This window comes from Ochlerotatus camptorhynchus, unplaced genomic scaffold (assembly GCF_037179485.1).
Source record: "Ochlerotatus camptorhynchus isolate MF236.1 unplaced genomic scaffold, CSIRO-AGI_Acam_v1.1 ptg000144l, whole genome shotgun sequence".
Taxonomy (NCBI): domain Eukaryota; kingdom Metazoa; phylum Arthropoda; class Insecta; order Diptera; family Culicidae; genus Ochlerotatus; species Ochlerotatus camptorhynchus.
The window spans coordinates 1,302,374-1,319,189 of NW_027040634.1; the positions used below are offsets into that span (position 1 = coordinate 1,302,374).

General features: G+C 38.8%; 3 protein-coding genes across 5 annotated transcripts in view; 1 reads left to right on the forward strand and 2 right to left on the reverse strand.

Annotated features, from left to right (window-relative positions):
• The window catches only part of LOC135700899 (uncharacterized), a 30,826-nt gene extending 28,966 nt beyond the window's left edge, over positions 1 to 1,860 (forward strand). For 2 of the 3 annotated variants that reach the window (XM_065221566.1, XM_065221567.1), the window contains exons 2-3: positions 625 to 1,418; positions 1,651 to 1,860. In XM_065221566.1, the coding sequence (XP_065077638.1) occupies positions 625 to 1,418; positions 1,651 to 1,792 (936 nt within the window). In that variant the 3' untranslated portion in view covers positions 1,793 to 1,860. The remainder of the gene's footprint in view (positions 1 to 624; positions 1,419 to 1,650) is intronic. The other variant, XM_065221568.1, reaches the window with a different exon arrangement.
• Positions 1,649 to 3,082, reverse strand: Dera (deoxyribose-phosphate aldolase). Its single transcript, XM_065221569.1, has 4 exons — positions 2,976 to 3,082; positions 2,562 to 2,909; positions 2,273 to 2,505; positions 1,649 to 2,216 (listed from the first exon to the last, which is right to left on the reverse strand). Exons 1-4 carry the CDS (start codon positions 3,001 to 3,003, stop codon positions 1,887 to 1,889), a joined length of 939 nt encoding a protein of 312 aa, XP_065077641.1. The 5' UTR covers positions 3,004 to 3,082; the 3' UTR covers positions 1,649 to 1,886.
• Positions 3,083 to 3,294: 212 nt separating this feature from the next.
• Positions 3,295 to 16,089, reverse strand: LOC135700895 (putative ATPase N2B). The gene is made up of 6 exons (XM_065221562.1): positions 15,570 to 16,089; positions 15,070 to 15,255; positions 14,677 to 14,918; positions 14,452 to 14,623; positions 14,238 to 14,384; positions 3,295 to 3,684 (listed from the first exon to the last, which is right to left on the reverse strand). The coding sequence occupies exons 1-6, from the start codon at positions 15,939 to 15,941 to the stop codon at positions 3,442 to 3,444; spliced, it is 1,362 nt and encodes a 453-aa protein (XP_065077634.1). The 5' UTR covers positions 15,942 to 16,089; the 3' UTR covers positions 3,295 to 3,441.
• Positions 16,090 to 16,816: the final 727 nt, after the last annotated feature.

The window sequence follows — 16,816 nt, forward strand, 5'->3', positions numbered from 1 at the left end:
CATTAATGATGGCATAAGCCATTTCTCGATAACTTTTTCAAAGGGACGTATCAGCTTTTGTAAACAATGCATTTGATCGTCGATTTGGCGTAACTGGTAGCTCATACACACTTACTAACACCACTAGCAGGTAGGGGAAAATTTCCCCTATCTGCTGGTAGTGTTAGCATGCGTGGGCAAGCTACCAGTTACGCCAAATCGACGATCAAAGGCATTGTTTACAAAAACTGATACGTCCCTTTGAAAAAGTTATCGAGATTTGTTTGAAAATCATTGATCTTCATTCGATACCGAGTGCGTTGGTTGATTCGTCTCGACAAACAATTTTGCTGCTTAAAGGTTGAATAAGCCATTTATTAGCTGAAGAAGCATATTTTTGCCTGAATAAGCTCATATTCTGCTTCTTATGTTTGTTGGGTTATCATATTATGCCGATGTGAACAGAACTGAGGAAATGATATATGATTTGATAGTCTATTTCTTAACCACTCTATTATTGGCATCACCGTAGTACCCTAGGTAGTACCTACATGTTTTTGGTTCAGATTGTACATCGATTAAAAAAAAAATCTTTTTCTACAACATGTTTATTTCATATTTGATTTTCCTTGTCTATTATTTCAGTTAACGGGATGCCTATCCTGCATAATCGCCCATTCCTACGCACACCCGATGAGGGTCAGTAAACCACAGGCTCTGGTCACCAGCCGGGAAGATCGTTCACTAGACAGTGACACGGCCGCGATTTCCGTTCCCGTCAGCAAGGAACCGGCACCACCGAAGAAACCTGGCTCAGGTTACTTCATTCGAGTGATCCCCAAGGAGCAGGATGAATTCGAACGACTGATGGATTTTTTCGCAGCTGGGGAGATCGATTTGCCAAGCGAGTTAGTCGAATCTCCCCAAAAGATGTCCTACGGATCCTATAATCCCCGAAAGGATGACCTCACGGAACCACTGCTGCCGCCACCAATCGAGCAGAACGAACCCAACTACTACGCTGCCAAGCAGAGGAAGAGCAAGAACAAGAAGTACGTTCCCAATCAGAAACTGGTGAACATTAAGAATGCGGAGAACATCGAGAAAATCGAAAACGAAAAGTCAAGGCAGAACAACGGGTGGTCCAGCGGGGAAATAGACGAGGTGGACTTTCTGGCAGGGTTGGATTTGGAAAAGTTATTGGCGTCGGCCTGGCTGACTCAGGCCGATGCCGACGTGGAGGCTGCCAAGGGGAAGGCTACCAAGGAGCTGAAGCATACCGAGTTGAACATGGGAGAGTTCATGCCTAGCCAACAGCGACGGATGGACGAACATACCAGGTGGCTGCCGACTGAGAACGAAGGTGCTCGAGTTGATTATCAGCTGCACGGTCATAGAGGACCGGATAGCTATGCGTTTGGATATGACACGGGTAGCGGGTAATTGGGGGTTTGATTGCGTGATAACAAAGTTTGGTATTGGTTTATTTGTGGGTGTTTGCCGGACGATTACCGTGCCATTCTGTTTCAATTCGTGATTCGTGTCGTGCCTGAGCACAGCACGAATTGAATCAGACTGACATTCGTGATTATTGGTAGCATGGTTGGGGTTTATGTTTGTGTTATATTTCTGTGAATCGGTAATAAATTGGTGTGCATTTTTATTCCGCAGGAAGAACCGGCAGTTTCGCGTAGAAGAACGTGACAACGATGGCAACGTTAGAGGCCGCTACGGATACTACACCAGAAGTGGCAAGTTTCGAATCGTAGATTACAGTTCGTCGCCTGAGAAGGGCTTTCGAGTCGAGAGCTAGGAGCGTGCAATTTCTCTAGTTATTTATTGTTATTGTATTGTACAAATTTTAATAAAAAATAAAACAAAATCAAAGTCAAAGTCTTGTCAATCAATTAGTGAATATACTTAGCCGTAAGAATGTAGTATTGCTTCTCGACGTCGTCCAGAAGACCGGATGCACCAAAGCGGAAGAGCTCTGGCTGAAGCCACTCGTCACCAAGTGTTTCCTGGATCATGATCATCCAGGCTACGGCATCCTTGACGGTGCGCACACCGCCGGCAGGTTTCAGACCGATTTTCTTTCCAGTTAGTCTATGGAACTCCTGAATGGCACGGATCATGACCAGTCCAACTGGTAGTGTGGCGTTGACTGTTTCCTTTCCGGTTGATGTCTTGATAAAGTCCGACCCGGCCATCATTGCGACCATCGACGCTTTGTACACCTATAAATGAATATGATTGAAAACCCACTAAAAGTTAAACAAATTTAAAAACCTACATTGACCATCGTTCCGCACTCTCCGATGCCCAGAATCGTCTTCAGATGAGCCCGATCTCCGCAAGCATGTCTCATCTGAACAATTTCATCGTACAACTGTTTCCACTTGTTGTTCAGAACCAGACTACGATCTACGACTATATCGATTTCGGTCGCCCCTTGATCGATGGCATATTCGATCTCCGCCAGACGAGACTTCAACGGGTACAATCCGGAAGGAAACCCAGTGGCAACTGTAAATCCGTTCAAAATCAAAATATAATCGATTCATTCATCACATCCGACATACCGGCGGCTATTCCAATTTCGCCGATTACCCCGAGGGCCTCGAGTGATTGATGAGCATCCCGAACCCGACTTGGGTAGACACAAACGGCAGCCGTGTGAATGCTACCTGTGGTAGCATCCGAAAGGTGTCGGTGCGGGAAGGGATGAGCCGCCCGAAAGCAGAGGCGCTCCACATTGGCTCGGGTGTCATCTCCGCTGAGCGTTGTCAAATCCATCAGACGCAGCGATTTCAATGTCCAGTGGAGCATTTGAGTCGGTGATTGTTGCTTGATAAGCGAAGATGTCAAAAGTTCAACCGATTGCTCCACACTGCGTAGATTGATGTAGACCTTCTCCAGTGGAATGGGATCTGGATGAAGGTAGGATAATGCTAGTGATATTTTAAGATACATTTATGTCAACTGGTAAGACTCACCGAAAGGGATTTCCTTGTTTTCAACCATAATGCTAATGAGGTTGATATTTTGTACTTTGCGGAATGTGCGTGCTGAACTGGTTAGTCGCGAACTTGGGACAATACTGATGATAATAGAAATGCGTTCAACAAACGAGAGTGATTATGGTAAATGTTTTGATAGTAACTGCACGATGACGTTCACTGTTCCCAGTGATGCCAGTTTGTTCTATGACAGTTCTTGTTGGAAAACGAGGGGCCTAAACTTTCCCAATCAAAGTTCAATTCTAATTGGATTCGTTGGGACAGCTTCAAATAAAACGCTTCCGTATAGACTCTCTTGCTTTATTGAATGTTGCTCAAATAAATATATTTACACAATGTGCGCATCAACGATGGAACAATTTGTTATTCTATTAAACGACAGGTAGGCTAATTGTGCATATAAATACACACAACAACATACAGTAAGTACATAAGCGCGGGCCTATCGGTGCTTTTCCCAGAGGGACCAATACTCGGCCGATTGCATCTCGGCCAGCCGGGAAACGGTACGTTCGAAGGCGAACGCTTCTTCCTCGCCGGTGAAGATGTTGGACGAGGCGTCCGTCGAGTCTTTGGTGATTTTCAGGTCGTCCATCAGCATCCGGTGTTCGTCCGAGGTGTGCAGGTCATCGGGTTTATCGTTCGAAAAGAGGCTTTTGTACGGGACGTCCGAGGAGACGACCAACTGGAAATGAAGAATGGATGATATAAAGATGATCGAGTATCTTTTAGTTTTGATTTGGTTTGATTTTGATGGTCATCTTGCTATGTCAATAGTTTCTGCTAGACTTGGAATGAAAGGTTTTTCAGATCATGCCTCTTATACAAGGATGTAAAGGCACATCCAAAAACATCCGAACTATACTGCCTATAATCGCATATCAGTCCCATATGGATTTTCGTCAATTTTAAGATAACGCTATCCACTATCAATTGGTATCTACTTTTATATTGCGTGATAAAACTACGGGCTTTGATCGTGAAAAATGTCAAAACAACATCAAGTCAGTTTGTCTCATTAAGCAAAGTAATCGCATATCAATCCCATCCTGAAATTCAATCGTCCAGAGGTCAAGTTACAGTTTTACTTTTTGGATCGCCATATTTTTCGCTGATATAATAAAACATGCTATCGTCATTGTAACTGATTTCAAGTTGAAAAATATATCTTACTATGAATAGTCCTCTCCAGGCGGGTTCGTATTGGTGCGATTTGCGTGTGTTAGTGAGATGAAATTTTTTGTTAGCTGTGAGAAATTTTTTGTTTGCTGTAAGAACTGTCATTCTAAAGTAAAAATAAGCAACAAAACGAAAACAAACCCTACGCTTGCACGGTAACAGTCAAATACCCTTTTATGAGTAAAAGTTAACCCATTTTTAATAAAAGCGGCTTTACTCATTAATGAGTAAATTATTTTAACAACAATGAGTTGCTGCTAACAGTAGCTAACAGTTACTACTTAATTGGCATAATAAATTGCTCATTAATTAGTAGTACCACTTTGATTGACAATGGGTTCACTTTTAATCATAAATGGAAGTTTGATTCTTACCGTGCACATGACAGTATACGCTAGTGTGAGAAAAATTATGTTATTAGTGTAGTGTTCGTGAGATCCTTCTTGGAGAACTCAATTGCACTTCGTAACTTCAACTGCTATTTTCTCAATGCCTACTTCTTCCATATGGGACTGATACGGGATTATAGGCAGCATAGCAGTCTGATGTTAAATCTTCTAAACTTCAGGGGTATATTCAGGAAGTTTTCTAAATATTTCTGAAGAACTTTCATGTATTGTTCTGTAGATTTTGTCCTGCAGTCCTGTATTCTGTAGATTACCCCTACGGCAATCCGAGAAAACTTGGAGGTGAAATTTGGTGATTACAATTTCCTGAACGAAATCTTTTTAGTTTCTGAGATTTGTAATAAAAAAATCGAAGTGGTATGGCAAAAGAACCAAAATAGTGGCAACGCTATCGGATATTAATTCATTTTCATTGAAACCTTCAGAAGTAGGTAGGGTTACGGTATGTAATGTGGGTCTAGTCCTTTCATTCGGCCTATCACGCAAATAAATAATTAATTAAGGAATATTACACAAAAAATAAGGAAAATATTGATCACTGATGATTGATAAATGTGTACCACACACAAATCAATTTATATCACAACATTTCAATACATTTTCAGCTCTCGTAAGTAATAAAACTGGTTGAGAATATCACTCTGTTCGGAGTTTTTAGCCGCCATGACTTCTAAGGTTAAGATGGGAAGGTTGCACTGACGATCATCAAATGGCCTGATTATGGCATTTATTGAATGGAATTACCTGATAATACACACTAGACGTAAAACTCACAGTTACTGTTTGAATATTTTATGTTTATTTTAATTGTTTAACAACGTTTTCACAAGTAAATCATGGACCCAACTTTAGGGACACATTTCTTTTCTATGTTCCTAACTTTGGCCCATGAAATTCATTTGACAGCATATAGCAATAAGAGTAACGTCAACAATGTGGTTTGCATTTGGATGATAAGGAACGAACAGGAAGGGAGATTTTTTCTGCCAAATCTGTATAATGAACATCACAATGTTTTGATTTAGATATTCTGCGGTCGAAAGACGATAAGCGAAATTTTTAATTTTTAATTTTTAACTTGAGTGATTTAATGTAAATCTTTGGTTTTTATTAGTTAGGTAGGTTCCGATTCAACACATTGTAGTTTCATTTTTATACCTATGATCTTGACTTTTTTACCTAGGGGATGAGTACTTAAGGGGGTTAGATTTTGATAAGTTCTTTAGTGGGAATGACACTGATGAAGACTGCACATTGTAGTCGAAATACGTATCTGTCATGGATACCAAAATTAATTAAGTGGAATTAAATGGAAGATAAACCCTTTTGCTGTTTTATTTAGCATTCCGCTAACAACCCAATTTCATTACTTCATTATGATGGCTACCAAGCCTTTGGGGATTTTCCTTATTAGAGATTTGTATAGATTTTTCTCCTTTAGCTTACTTAAATCTTTGGTTTTTATTAGTTAGGTAGGTTCCGATTCAACACATTGTAGTTTCATTTTTATACCTATGATCTTGACTTTTTTACCTAGGGGATGAGTACTTAAGGGGGTTAGATTTTGATAAGTTCTTTAGTGGGAATGACACTGATGAAGACTGCACATTGTAGTCGAAATACGTATCTGTCATGGATACCAAAATTAATTAAGTGGAATTAAATGGAAGATAAACCCTTTTGCTGTTTTATTTAGCATTCCGCTAACAACCCAATTTCATTACTTCATGATTTAATGTAGTTTTCGTAAAATTTTCTCTAAGAAATGTTTTGAGGAATGAAGAGTATTAAGTTAACAGTGATAGTGATAAAAAAAAATACATAAGAAAACGTTACCAAGAGCGTTTTTTTTGAGAATCAAACAGGATAGGACGAAGTTGCATCCATAAATAGACCCAATTTGGGGACAATAGACCGATATTACATACATTTCCCTGGTGAGTTTTTGTCTTAAAAAAAGTAAGTTTTTCAACTTTTTGCGGTTCCTGATAGCAAACGACATGATAAGCATATCTAAGCATACCATTTAGCAGTAGAATATCGTTTGCAGGTAAATTAATTGATGAGTTATGATTAAAAACGTAATCTATGGCTGCATATTAGACCGAGGTTAGGGACGTATACCCTATACCTCCTAACATTTCTGGGTTTGCCTCCAAAGTGTCATAAGCTTGTCTCGAATGTGTTGAAAACAAACAGTGAATGAAATCTTTTGACCAATTCTCGCTGAAACCAGGGTGCCCATTCAAAGGCAATTTTTCAATTCCAGGTTCTTTCCCGTTTATTTAAAAAATAAAACACTTCAAATATCACCCCTGACTTAAACAAAAAACGGGTTCAAAAATAACTGTTAAGAGATAATCATAATTTTTACTGAACAGAATTGCTCTATAATACTCCTATTTTGTAGAAAAAGAGTAAGATAAGAATTAATATATATAACATGTTGATGATCTAGATTAGGGTTGGCAGTACCGGATCCATTTTAAGAGTACCGGTATTACGGTATTGAGAGGTTCAGTAACACCGGTAAATTACTGGTACCAAGGGGTTTTAAGAAAATAAATCGAAAAAAATTAGAATAAAAATTTATTTCAGGGAGTCCGTCTTGCTGTTCTCTTAGGCTTAAGGTCACTCCTTAAAATTGGTATCCCATAAAAGTCACGAATAACCTAAAAATGTTCAAGCGACTATGATAAAGAAATCATATATTTATTCAATCTCTTTGAATATTCTATTATCCGGATTATTTAATTTCAAAACATGTGAAGCAAATTCAATGCAACCTGTCTCATATGAGAATAAATTCTCAAACACAGAAATGTACAAACAGTGATGTCATGGTAAATTCAGAACTGGTTACTTAAGATCACTTATTTTGCATATGTGCTTCCCGCTCATCTCAAATCCATGCGTCCATAATTCTTATTAAGGGAAGCACACAGAAAACTAGAGTGCTGGTAAAATTTGTCTGTAATCAGTGCAATCAGCAAAACTTTGAAATACTATTTTTTAGGTATTGGATTTTCAGTTTAACGGTGGATCAAAACGCTACGATATTCGATGTCTGACGTTTCAGTTTTCAGACCTTTGACCTTCTTCATGAGAAATAAAGCTGTATCATCTTTCGTTCAGCACAATTTTTTTTTTCTCGATCTACTAAAAAAAAGTCCTGATGACTTATCGAAGAGTGCTGTGCTTGTAGATGGAAGTCAGATTTTTGGATTTTGTGTTGTTCCGGATTGTTTTTTTTTTAACAGTAAAGTGATATTGGTGACGAACGGATACATGAATTTCCTGAATCGAGTTCCACAGTTTGCGGATTGTGCCGGACTGCCAAGAGGTGTTTCAAGACTACATTCGGGACATTCCGTGCAAACTCTACCACAAACCGGATTACCCTGTGAAGTGACCTGTCTACAATTGCGACTTCCCCTCTAACACATCAGGCCAGCTTGTTGCGTTCACTTGGCCAGATTTGGTGAGTTCGTTCCATTTTGTTCTTTATAATATTTTCATACTTAATTTCCGAGTACTAGTACTGGTACTAGTGATACTACAAACATTTCCGACTCATTAAATACGCGTCAATCAAGCAATACAGCTTGGTTGAAAGGTCCAGTACATTATTAATGATTCCCACATTGAAATGTATTGGAGCGGGGCTTATCGTATACAAAAAATAGCTTCGAAATGCTTGCGTTCTTGAAATGGGCTTTTGGAGTAGCGATAGAGCTGTCACCTTCTAACTCCCGGATTTATGCTTCTTGCAATTGCAATGCAAAATACATACTAAAGCTAGCTCTGATGAAGATCGAAACCCAAACATCTCATATTTTAAGACTTTTCAGAATTTTTCGATGCATTTCTGAAATTATTGGTACTCTATTGGCTCTAAAAATCTCTAGGCTGAAACAAATTTCTCAAGACTTTTCTTAATTTCTCAGAACAATTGAAAAGTTCCTGCGATTTTCCTGAAGTTCATTAATCCATCCAGAAGTTCTTAAATTTCCTAGAGTTTTCGAAAGTTAAGATCATGGAACTTCCATTAAAATCTCCAAACTTCACTGAACTTCTCTTGACTTACATGTAGTTTTCACACCGACAAATCGACATGAAACTTAAACTTAACTCTTGATCGAAAATGCATAACGGTCGATTCAAATGTGCAGCGATCCTATCTGTTAAAACCATAGATTTTTTAAAATCTAGTTAAACATAATTTGTCCGGAATAGATTAGACACGAAATAAATCAAAAAAATTGTACGCGTGTTCGTAGCTAGGATAAACATTTTCCGCGAACACGGCGGCAGATGCCAGTTCTGTGCTTTGATCAGAGATTTCATTGTCATTTGTATGGTCATTCATGTCGGTTTGTCGGTGGTTTTCATTCCTCCATGACAATGTTCCCTAAATTATCAAGAACTTCTCAGAAGTTCCTTAACGCTTCAAAACTTTTCCTGATATTGATGGAATTCCCCTAAAAAACCCGCACTATTCCTGAAATTTTGGACATATTCCTGAGGTTTTTGGAATTATCTATAACTTCCTGGAAATTCTTGAAAGTTCCTGCAATTAATTAGCGAAACTGCTTTGAAGATCTCTACTCATCCTTCAAATACTCTGTAAAGTAAAAAAAAAGAAAAAAAGAACAATGAAGCTGCCTAAAAATCTAAAAATTTCTCTAAAGTTCTTAGGACTTCTCTGAAGATCACAGAACTTTGCTGAAGTTTTTGGAAATTCCCTGACTTTCTTGTTACGTTATTTGAACTGAGGTTTTCTGACCTTCTCTGATCTACTAGCTATTCCAAAGTTAGTGCAGTTCACATTAAGTTCCACACTGGAAGATTTTCCCTGAAATGTTTTGGACTTCTGTTATGAGTCCTAAATATGTATGAAGTTTTCTAAATTTCTCATGATATTTCATGGAGCTTTCTTGAATATATATATAAATTATCCTTTACAGATCTTCGATCATCCCCAAAAGTCTGGACTCTCCTGAAGTTATTGGGACTGCCCTTAGGATCTCTGAGCTTGTCTGAAGATCTCAAGAACTGTCTGAGGTCTTTGGATTTCTCTGAAGTTTTCTTGACATTCCTGACAATCTTAGAACGACTTAAAGTTCATGCAGTTTCCATGAAGCTGATGGAACCACCTTGAAGTTCTTAAAGCTTCTCTGAAGCGCCCAAAATTGTACAGATGTTCTCAAATTTTACCTTATTATCCCGCAGGTCCATGAATTTTTTTCCGAAATCCCAGGTATTTCCTTTCATTCCTTGGATCTTCTTTAAAGTTTTTAAAACAAGTGTGGACCCCCCTGAAGTTCTCTTATCTATCCTGAACATCTCGTTATTTTTCTGAGGATATTTCTGGAACTGCTCTGAAATCAATGAAACTGTCCTGAAAATCTCTTAATATCCCACCGTTTTTTGCAGTTCCTTGAAGTTATTGAAACTTCTCAAAAGTTTCAGAAATTTTGATTGAGTTCTTTTAACTTCCCTGATGTTCTCTGAATATCTTGAAATTCTTGAAATTTCTCTCTTTTTTCGAATGTTAACCAACAATCAATACGAAACTATCGATTTTAAATTGGCTCACTACTTGACTAACCGATTGGTCCCAAGCAAATCGATTAACGTGCCCCATTCTAAATAGTATAAATTCCAGTACTACACTATGTTTGTTTCGACTTTCACTATGAAAGTTTGACAGATAAAATGAGGGGTTAGTGGATTTTCCTATGTTTTGAGGGGTGAATCGATTAGCTTGGGATCGAAGAGAGTACCAGAGCTGAGCCAAAAAGTGGAGCACGTTTCTTCGGGACCTTCTAGTCTTAGAGTTACCTCTATGTTTTAACCGTCTTAAAATTCTCGAAATATATTTGAAGCTTTCAGAACTTTCCTGAAGTTCTCGCAATTTTTCTGTTATTCATGGAGCTGTTTTGAAATTCTCAGAAAGTCACAAAGTTCACGTAACTTCCCTTAACATCTTTGAACTTAGACTTCATCATTTAAAATCTTCAAACTTCTAATAAGTTCCTGCAATTTTCCTGAATTTAATGTAACAGTTTTGAACCAGGCTAGGAAATTGTCAACCTCATGACAATAAACTATGTAACAAAGACAAAAAAAGTCAACGCTCATCTGACAAGCACGATGCAACAAATTTCTGCTTGAAAGACTGATCTACTGGACTGTCTCTCAACGAAACATTTTCTATTCTTCCCAGACAACCAGAATGCACGTATATTCAAAGTTGTTTTCGTGATATACAAACAAACAATTCGTATATAATGCAAAGAAATTGCTTATACGTACAAAAGTGGAGGCCATATACATGCATATTTTAATTTAATTTTAAACGAGTTGATTTAACATCATATACGATTTAATCTGTAATCACAAATTCATTTTGAAAAGTCTTACGATGTAATCCGATTTAATTTGTGATACAGTACGATGGAAAAATGAGTCATCGCATATTGGTCGGAAATTTGCATTCTATACGATTTAACTTAAACATAATACGAGGTATGCCATGCTTATATGCGGTTTTGACTAAAACTGTAGCAATTTACGATACTGTCTGTACATTATTATACGACTTCTGGTTGTCTGGGTTGTCTTTCTCTCATTTGGTCACGAAACATCTGTTGCGTGACGTTTTCCAGAACGACTTAGTTGTTTCACGTACGTCGGAGGACAAGATTGACGGAAACTGTTGGTTACCTGGTTATTGACGAAAAAAGTGTGTCATGTCATTCTTCGATTCTGTCGCGACAAAACTGCCGCTGGTCGTTTTCTAATAAATGCATGTCGCTTTGCATACAAGACATAACAAGACGGAAATAACTGGAATTGTGTTGTTTTGACGGGATTTCACCTCTGACTCGAAGTAGCTTGAATCTTGGCGCTGAACTTCGTGTTTGCAAGTATCTAAGTGATTTCTAGTGATGGGTATATTTGGAACGGACACGACTGGAAGCTGCCGAAAATCAATGTCCGACGCCATTTTGGAATCCAAGATGGCGGCCATTGTTTTCAGATAATCTGTCAAATACCCTAAAATGTGGGTATTTTTCAGAACGGGGACTACGCCTACATTCCGAAAATCGATGCCTGATGCCATTTTTGAATCCATGATGGCGGCCGTTGACTTCAGAAAATCTGTAAAATACTCTACAATATAGGTATTATTGGAACGGGGACGACGGGTAGATGCCGAAAATCGAGGTCTGACGCCATTTTTGAATCCAAGATGGCGGCCATTGACTTCAGAAAAACTATCAAATTCCCTATTATATGGATATTTTCGGAACTGGTTCGACGTGTACATCCCGAAAATTGATGTCTGACGCCATTTTGGAATTCAAGATGGCGGCCGTTTTTTTTCTGAAAAGCTGTCAAATCCTACGATATGGATATTTTCGGTCATTCCTCAGAATCTCATTCCACATAATGCACTAATCCCCAGAATGTACCATTCCCCAGAAAAGTACGAGGGGGGCGACACATCTAAATCTCAATTCTAGATGCTCAAAAAATCTCACATTAGCGAATAAATCTTCGAAAAATCTTCTTTCATTTCTCGCATCTACTTGCATCGCGCATCATCTTTTTGCAGGATCGTGGAAATTTGGAAAATCGTGATAAATCTTCTTTCTATCTTCTCAGCGTACGCGCAGCTAGCCACAGCAAAACACAATATTTCCTGCATCGTAGATAGAGTCGTCCCCCTCGGAAAAGTATGCCATGTATTAGATTGACTTTTTTTGTTTATTATCGTCACTCCTGCTTCCGCATCCGTCTATTAACGTCTCTTTGAACTGTTCCCCTGGTAGAAGAGAATTAAGTTCATTCTAGACAGCATCGTCACTCCTGGAGTCTTCTTTCGCGTATATAAAAAGAAGAGAAAAACTTCTTAATGGTTTAAGGGGTTTTAGAAGACCTTAATGGATAAGAAAAGCAAATAATTAATTCTTTGGATAAACGATAAAGAAGGGAATATTCCCTTCTGTTAATATATAAAAGACAACATAATTAATTCGTTGAATCTGTATATATAAAAATGAATTTCTGTCTGTCTGACCCTTATAGACTCGGAAACTACTGAACCGATCGGCTTGAATATTTGTATGCAGGGGTTTTTGGGGCAGGGAAAGGTTCTTATGATGGTTCGGGGCTCCCATACAAATGAAACAGAATTTTTGCATAGCTCGAGAACTAATCAAGCAAATGGAACCAAATTTGGCATGTGGAGGTCATAGGGTAGCCCCTTGGATAAGAGGGGGAGGGATTGATTGATTGATTTATCTTTATTTAGGAGGCTTTCAGCCTGAGGCTGGTTCGCCCCCAAAGAAGAGGGGGAGGGAGGCTACGTAGAATAAAGCATGGTTTTTTAATTGGCGAAAACTCAAGCTAATATTGAATCCCGAGCAAGGCCGGGCACACTCAGCTAGTATATGATAAAGAAGAGAACATTCCCTTTTTTGAAAATATAACATAAGAAAATAACTAATTCTTTGGACGTATGATAAAGAAGGGAATATTCTTATACGTTCCATGCACCGATTTTTTAATCTATCACGAGAAATTCTTCAACTCAGGTCGAACAATTCTTCGATAAGGTTTAACAATTTCCGACTTGTTGAATTGGATTGCATTATAGACCTTTTGTCATTTTAAATGATGAACGAAGTGCTCGAAAACTTGAAGGTTGTCATTTTCTAAAGAGCTATAAAATGGTTTGGAATTGATAAATACATAGTTCCATATAAGTAAACGTTGTGTATCATCAATAGTAAAGTGAAACTAATCAGAGAGTTTTATCATGAAAAATAAATTAAATCAAATGTGTAAAATTTATCGATCGGTTCAGTCATATTCAGGGGCTTGCATTGGCGCTTTGTAATAAATAAAATATGTATATTAAGCTGTTCTGTAATTGTAATATCAAATAACCAACAAAAAAAGTGATAAACTACAAATTTCATTATATATTCTAGGGAATGTTATAGAATGTTAAAATCACTTATAAGTTTGTCGAATAAAAATTAATCCATAACCGTTCTAAACACAATTATATAAAGGAAATGGGGGTAAATGTCCATAGCAGGCAAAATGCGCTTCCTGCTATATCTGCTGCTAGTTAAAATGATGACGAAAAATTTGCCGTCTTACGTTAAACTTTAAACGTAGGGTAATGAATTTTGGTTGGACCTATTTTTACCGGCGCTGAAACTTCTTCTAAAAGCTCATAGATATAAAGTATTATGTTTTATAAGAATTTTTCGAATAATGTCGGTTTTAATATGTTTTCAAAAATAGATCACTTTTAACCTATTTTCTCATCAACATGGCTCACTTTAGAACGTCCACACGAGGAATGTTTTCATATTTGCGTTCAGCCTGTCGACGTCTGGCTTAATCCTCTATAATCAAACAAATTTAGCCCCCTTCCTCTTATTTTTAAATCTGGCTACGATCATGAAATCCACACTTTTATCTGATGTTCATGCCATTTATTTTGCATGTAGACGCATTTATCGAGATTTCGAAGCAAAATTCGCCTGGATTAGCCATAATTTCTCAAGTACGCTCAAGTGGGCAATTATTGCCTGAAATCAAAAATAATAAGCTCTTAATTACTCACCCGTACGCGATTATCGTAGAGCGTGTCAATCAGCGTGATGAACCGACGGGTTTGCGATTTCAGCTTCAGATTCAACTGCGGGATGTCTCTGATAAGTATGGTGTGAAAGAATTGCGATATCTGGATGTAATCCGATGCTCCAAGGGGCTGCAACAATATTAGCATTGAATCATTATCAGCTAGATCTTATCATGTTTTGTTCTGGCAACAATACCCTATCACAAAGCTCCTCGAATGTACTATCCAAGACCTGTCCGCAGGTTTTGGCGAAGGAAATATTACGACCAAAGTGGGTGAACGTCTTCGGGCGAATCATGTCGTTTTCCTGCGAGCAGAGCACCTTGAACAGCTTGTCCATGGCACCGTCTGCGTCCATTTGAGATTTGCTGAAATTTTCCATATCATTCAGAGTCTGTAAGGTAGTGGATCTGAAACTTACACAAAATAGTGCATCCCCTCGCCTTTGAGCGTTGCCGTCCGGTAGTCCACCCCGCTGTCCAAGTTGACCACATGGCAGTGACTCTTCAGAACTCCAATAAACGGAACAAAATTACTGCGCTGCAATCCGTTCTTGTAGAGATCGTCGGGGGCGCGGTTACTCGTTGCTACCACAATAACGCCATTATTGAACAGATACGTAAATAACCGCTTCAGTATCATCGCGTCCGCTATGTCGGTGACCTATAATGGTTGTAAATCATGTAAATGAATCCACTCCACCGCGAAAGCAGCTCTAATTGATAAGGGTGCGTGTTTGTATATTTATTCTTATTTATTCACGAGGACCATGCCAACAACAACAGGCGACAGACTCGTTGGAGGATTGGCTCACCTGAAATTCGTCAAAACATATCAGCCACGAGTCTTCAGTGATGATTTCTGCGACGGGTTTGATCGGATCAAAGGGCTGCGGTTTGGTGTTGCTCACGTCACGGACCTGTTTCAATTTGATCTCGTGGATCTTCGTGTGGACGTCGGTCATGAACGAGTTGAAGTGGACGCGTCGTTTACGATTCATCTGAAGAGGAGAGATAAACAAAAATGTACCTACATATTGGTGCAGTAAATATTTCTCTATAATCATTGATTTATGTCATTATCGTGGTGTGTTGCGAGAAATCAAATTAACTCGATGCACATTCATAGGATTGCTAAGTTTACTTATTTTTTATTGTTAAAAATCAATGATTGTAATTTAAAATACTTTAAAATTTCTATGATAGTCAACTCTATTAACGTTACACACCTCACTAGCGTCACTATCGTCAGCTGCTCGCCTTGCTTTGTCTTACCTTCTCACCTCTCCCATCCCTTTTCCCCACACAAACTCACCGTGCAGCAATCGTAGAACATATCCATCAGCATGGTTTTTCCCCCACCAACACTGCCGTAGATGTAAAGCCCCTGGGGGGCTTCTACCTTGTCCGGTTTTCCGAAACTGAACCATTTCCCCAGTCCACTGGTCGCCTTCGGAGGACTGTAGTTCTGAATACTGTCATAGACGACCTGCAAGGCCGCGGTTATTTTCTTCTGATGATCGTCAGGTCGGATATCGTTGCGAGCAATTTTTTCATCCAACAAATCTAGGGGTGAGCGTCCCGCGGAACTCTGACAATACCACCGTCCTCCATTCAGCACACTCGCCAACGCACATGAGCACTGCTTCAATCCACCACCGATGGAACTTCTCGTCAAGAACAGCATTTTTCACGGACAGCGGGATGAAACTCGCGAGAACTTTTTTCAACTAGGTCAAGTTTGACCATAATATTTTATTATGTAAGGAATGGTAAAGACGTAAACTGGCACTACTGGCGACGAGGAACGACAGATTAGTGCGGGTGACAAGTGCTGCTGTGGAGCATTTTTTTCTTTAATGTATCTAACGTTAACGATAGGTGCTGACGAAGATATACTTGAAAACGTCAGAGCAAACGCGCGTGAGCTATTTGATGCATGTAGTGGTGCGCGCCGGGGGGCTGATAGATAGTGTATCACTGATTTTACATTCTCAGATTAAATAGTATGATAAGAGCAATAAGAGTGATTGGATATGTGGTGAAGTACTAGATTATCAAGTGCATTGTTAAAGTTCCACCTGTCTGATTATTTGGTGGCCCCTCGGAAGAACACCACGCTGGATTTGATTACGGTTCCCTCCACCAGAGCGATATAACGTGCACGTGGTTTGCTTTGATGGTGGTTGTATTATTTACCGCAGGCGCTGTGCAGTGTGTTGTTGATGAAAATCGATTGTACATTACAATCTTGGGCCATGCAACCGTCCTCGAAGAATATGTTAACGGTGGTTACTAAAAGTAACTTAACTAAATTGAGAAACATATCAAATATCTACATCTTCTTCTACTTCTAGGCTTTTTAGGCTTCTTTGGCGAACGTATTGCCGGCTCTCAACTTTATGTTCTAGATGCACTTCCACAGTTATTAATTGAGAGCTTTTTATGCCATCCAATACATGACTAAATTTTATTATGTTTTTTTTTATTACATATAGTCACTATGGATGTTAACCATTACGCCGGGGTAGTTTATTGTGTGGCAAGCACAATAATACTTTA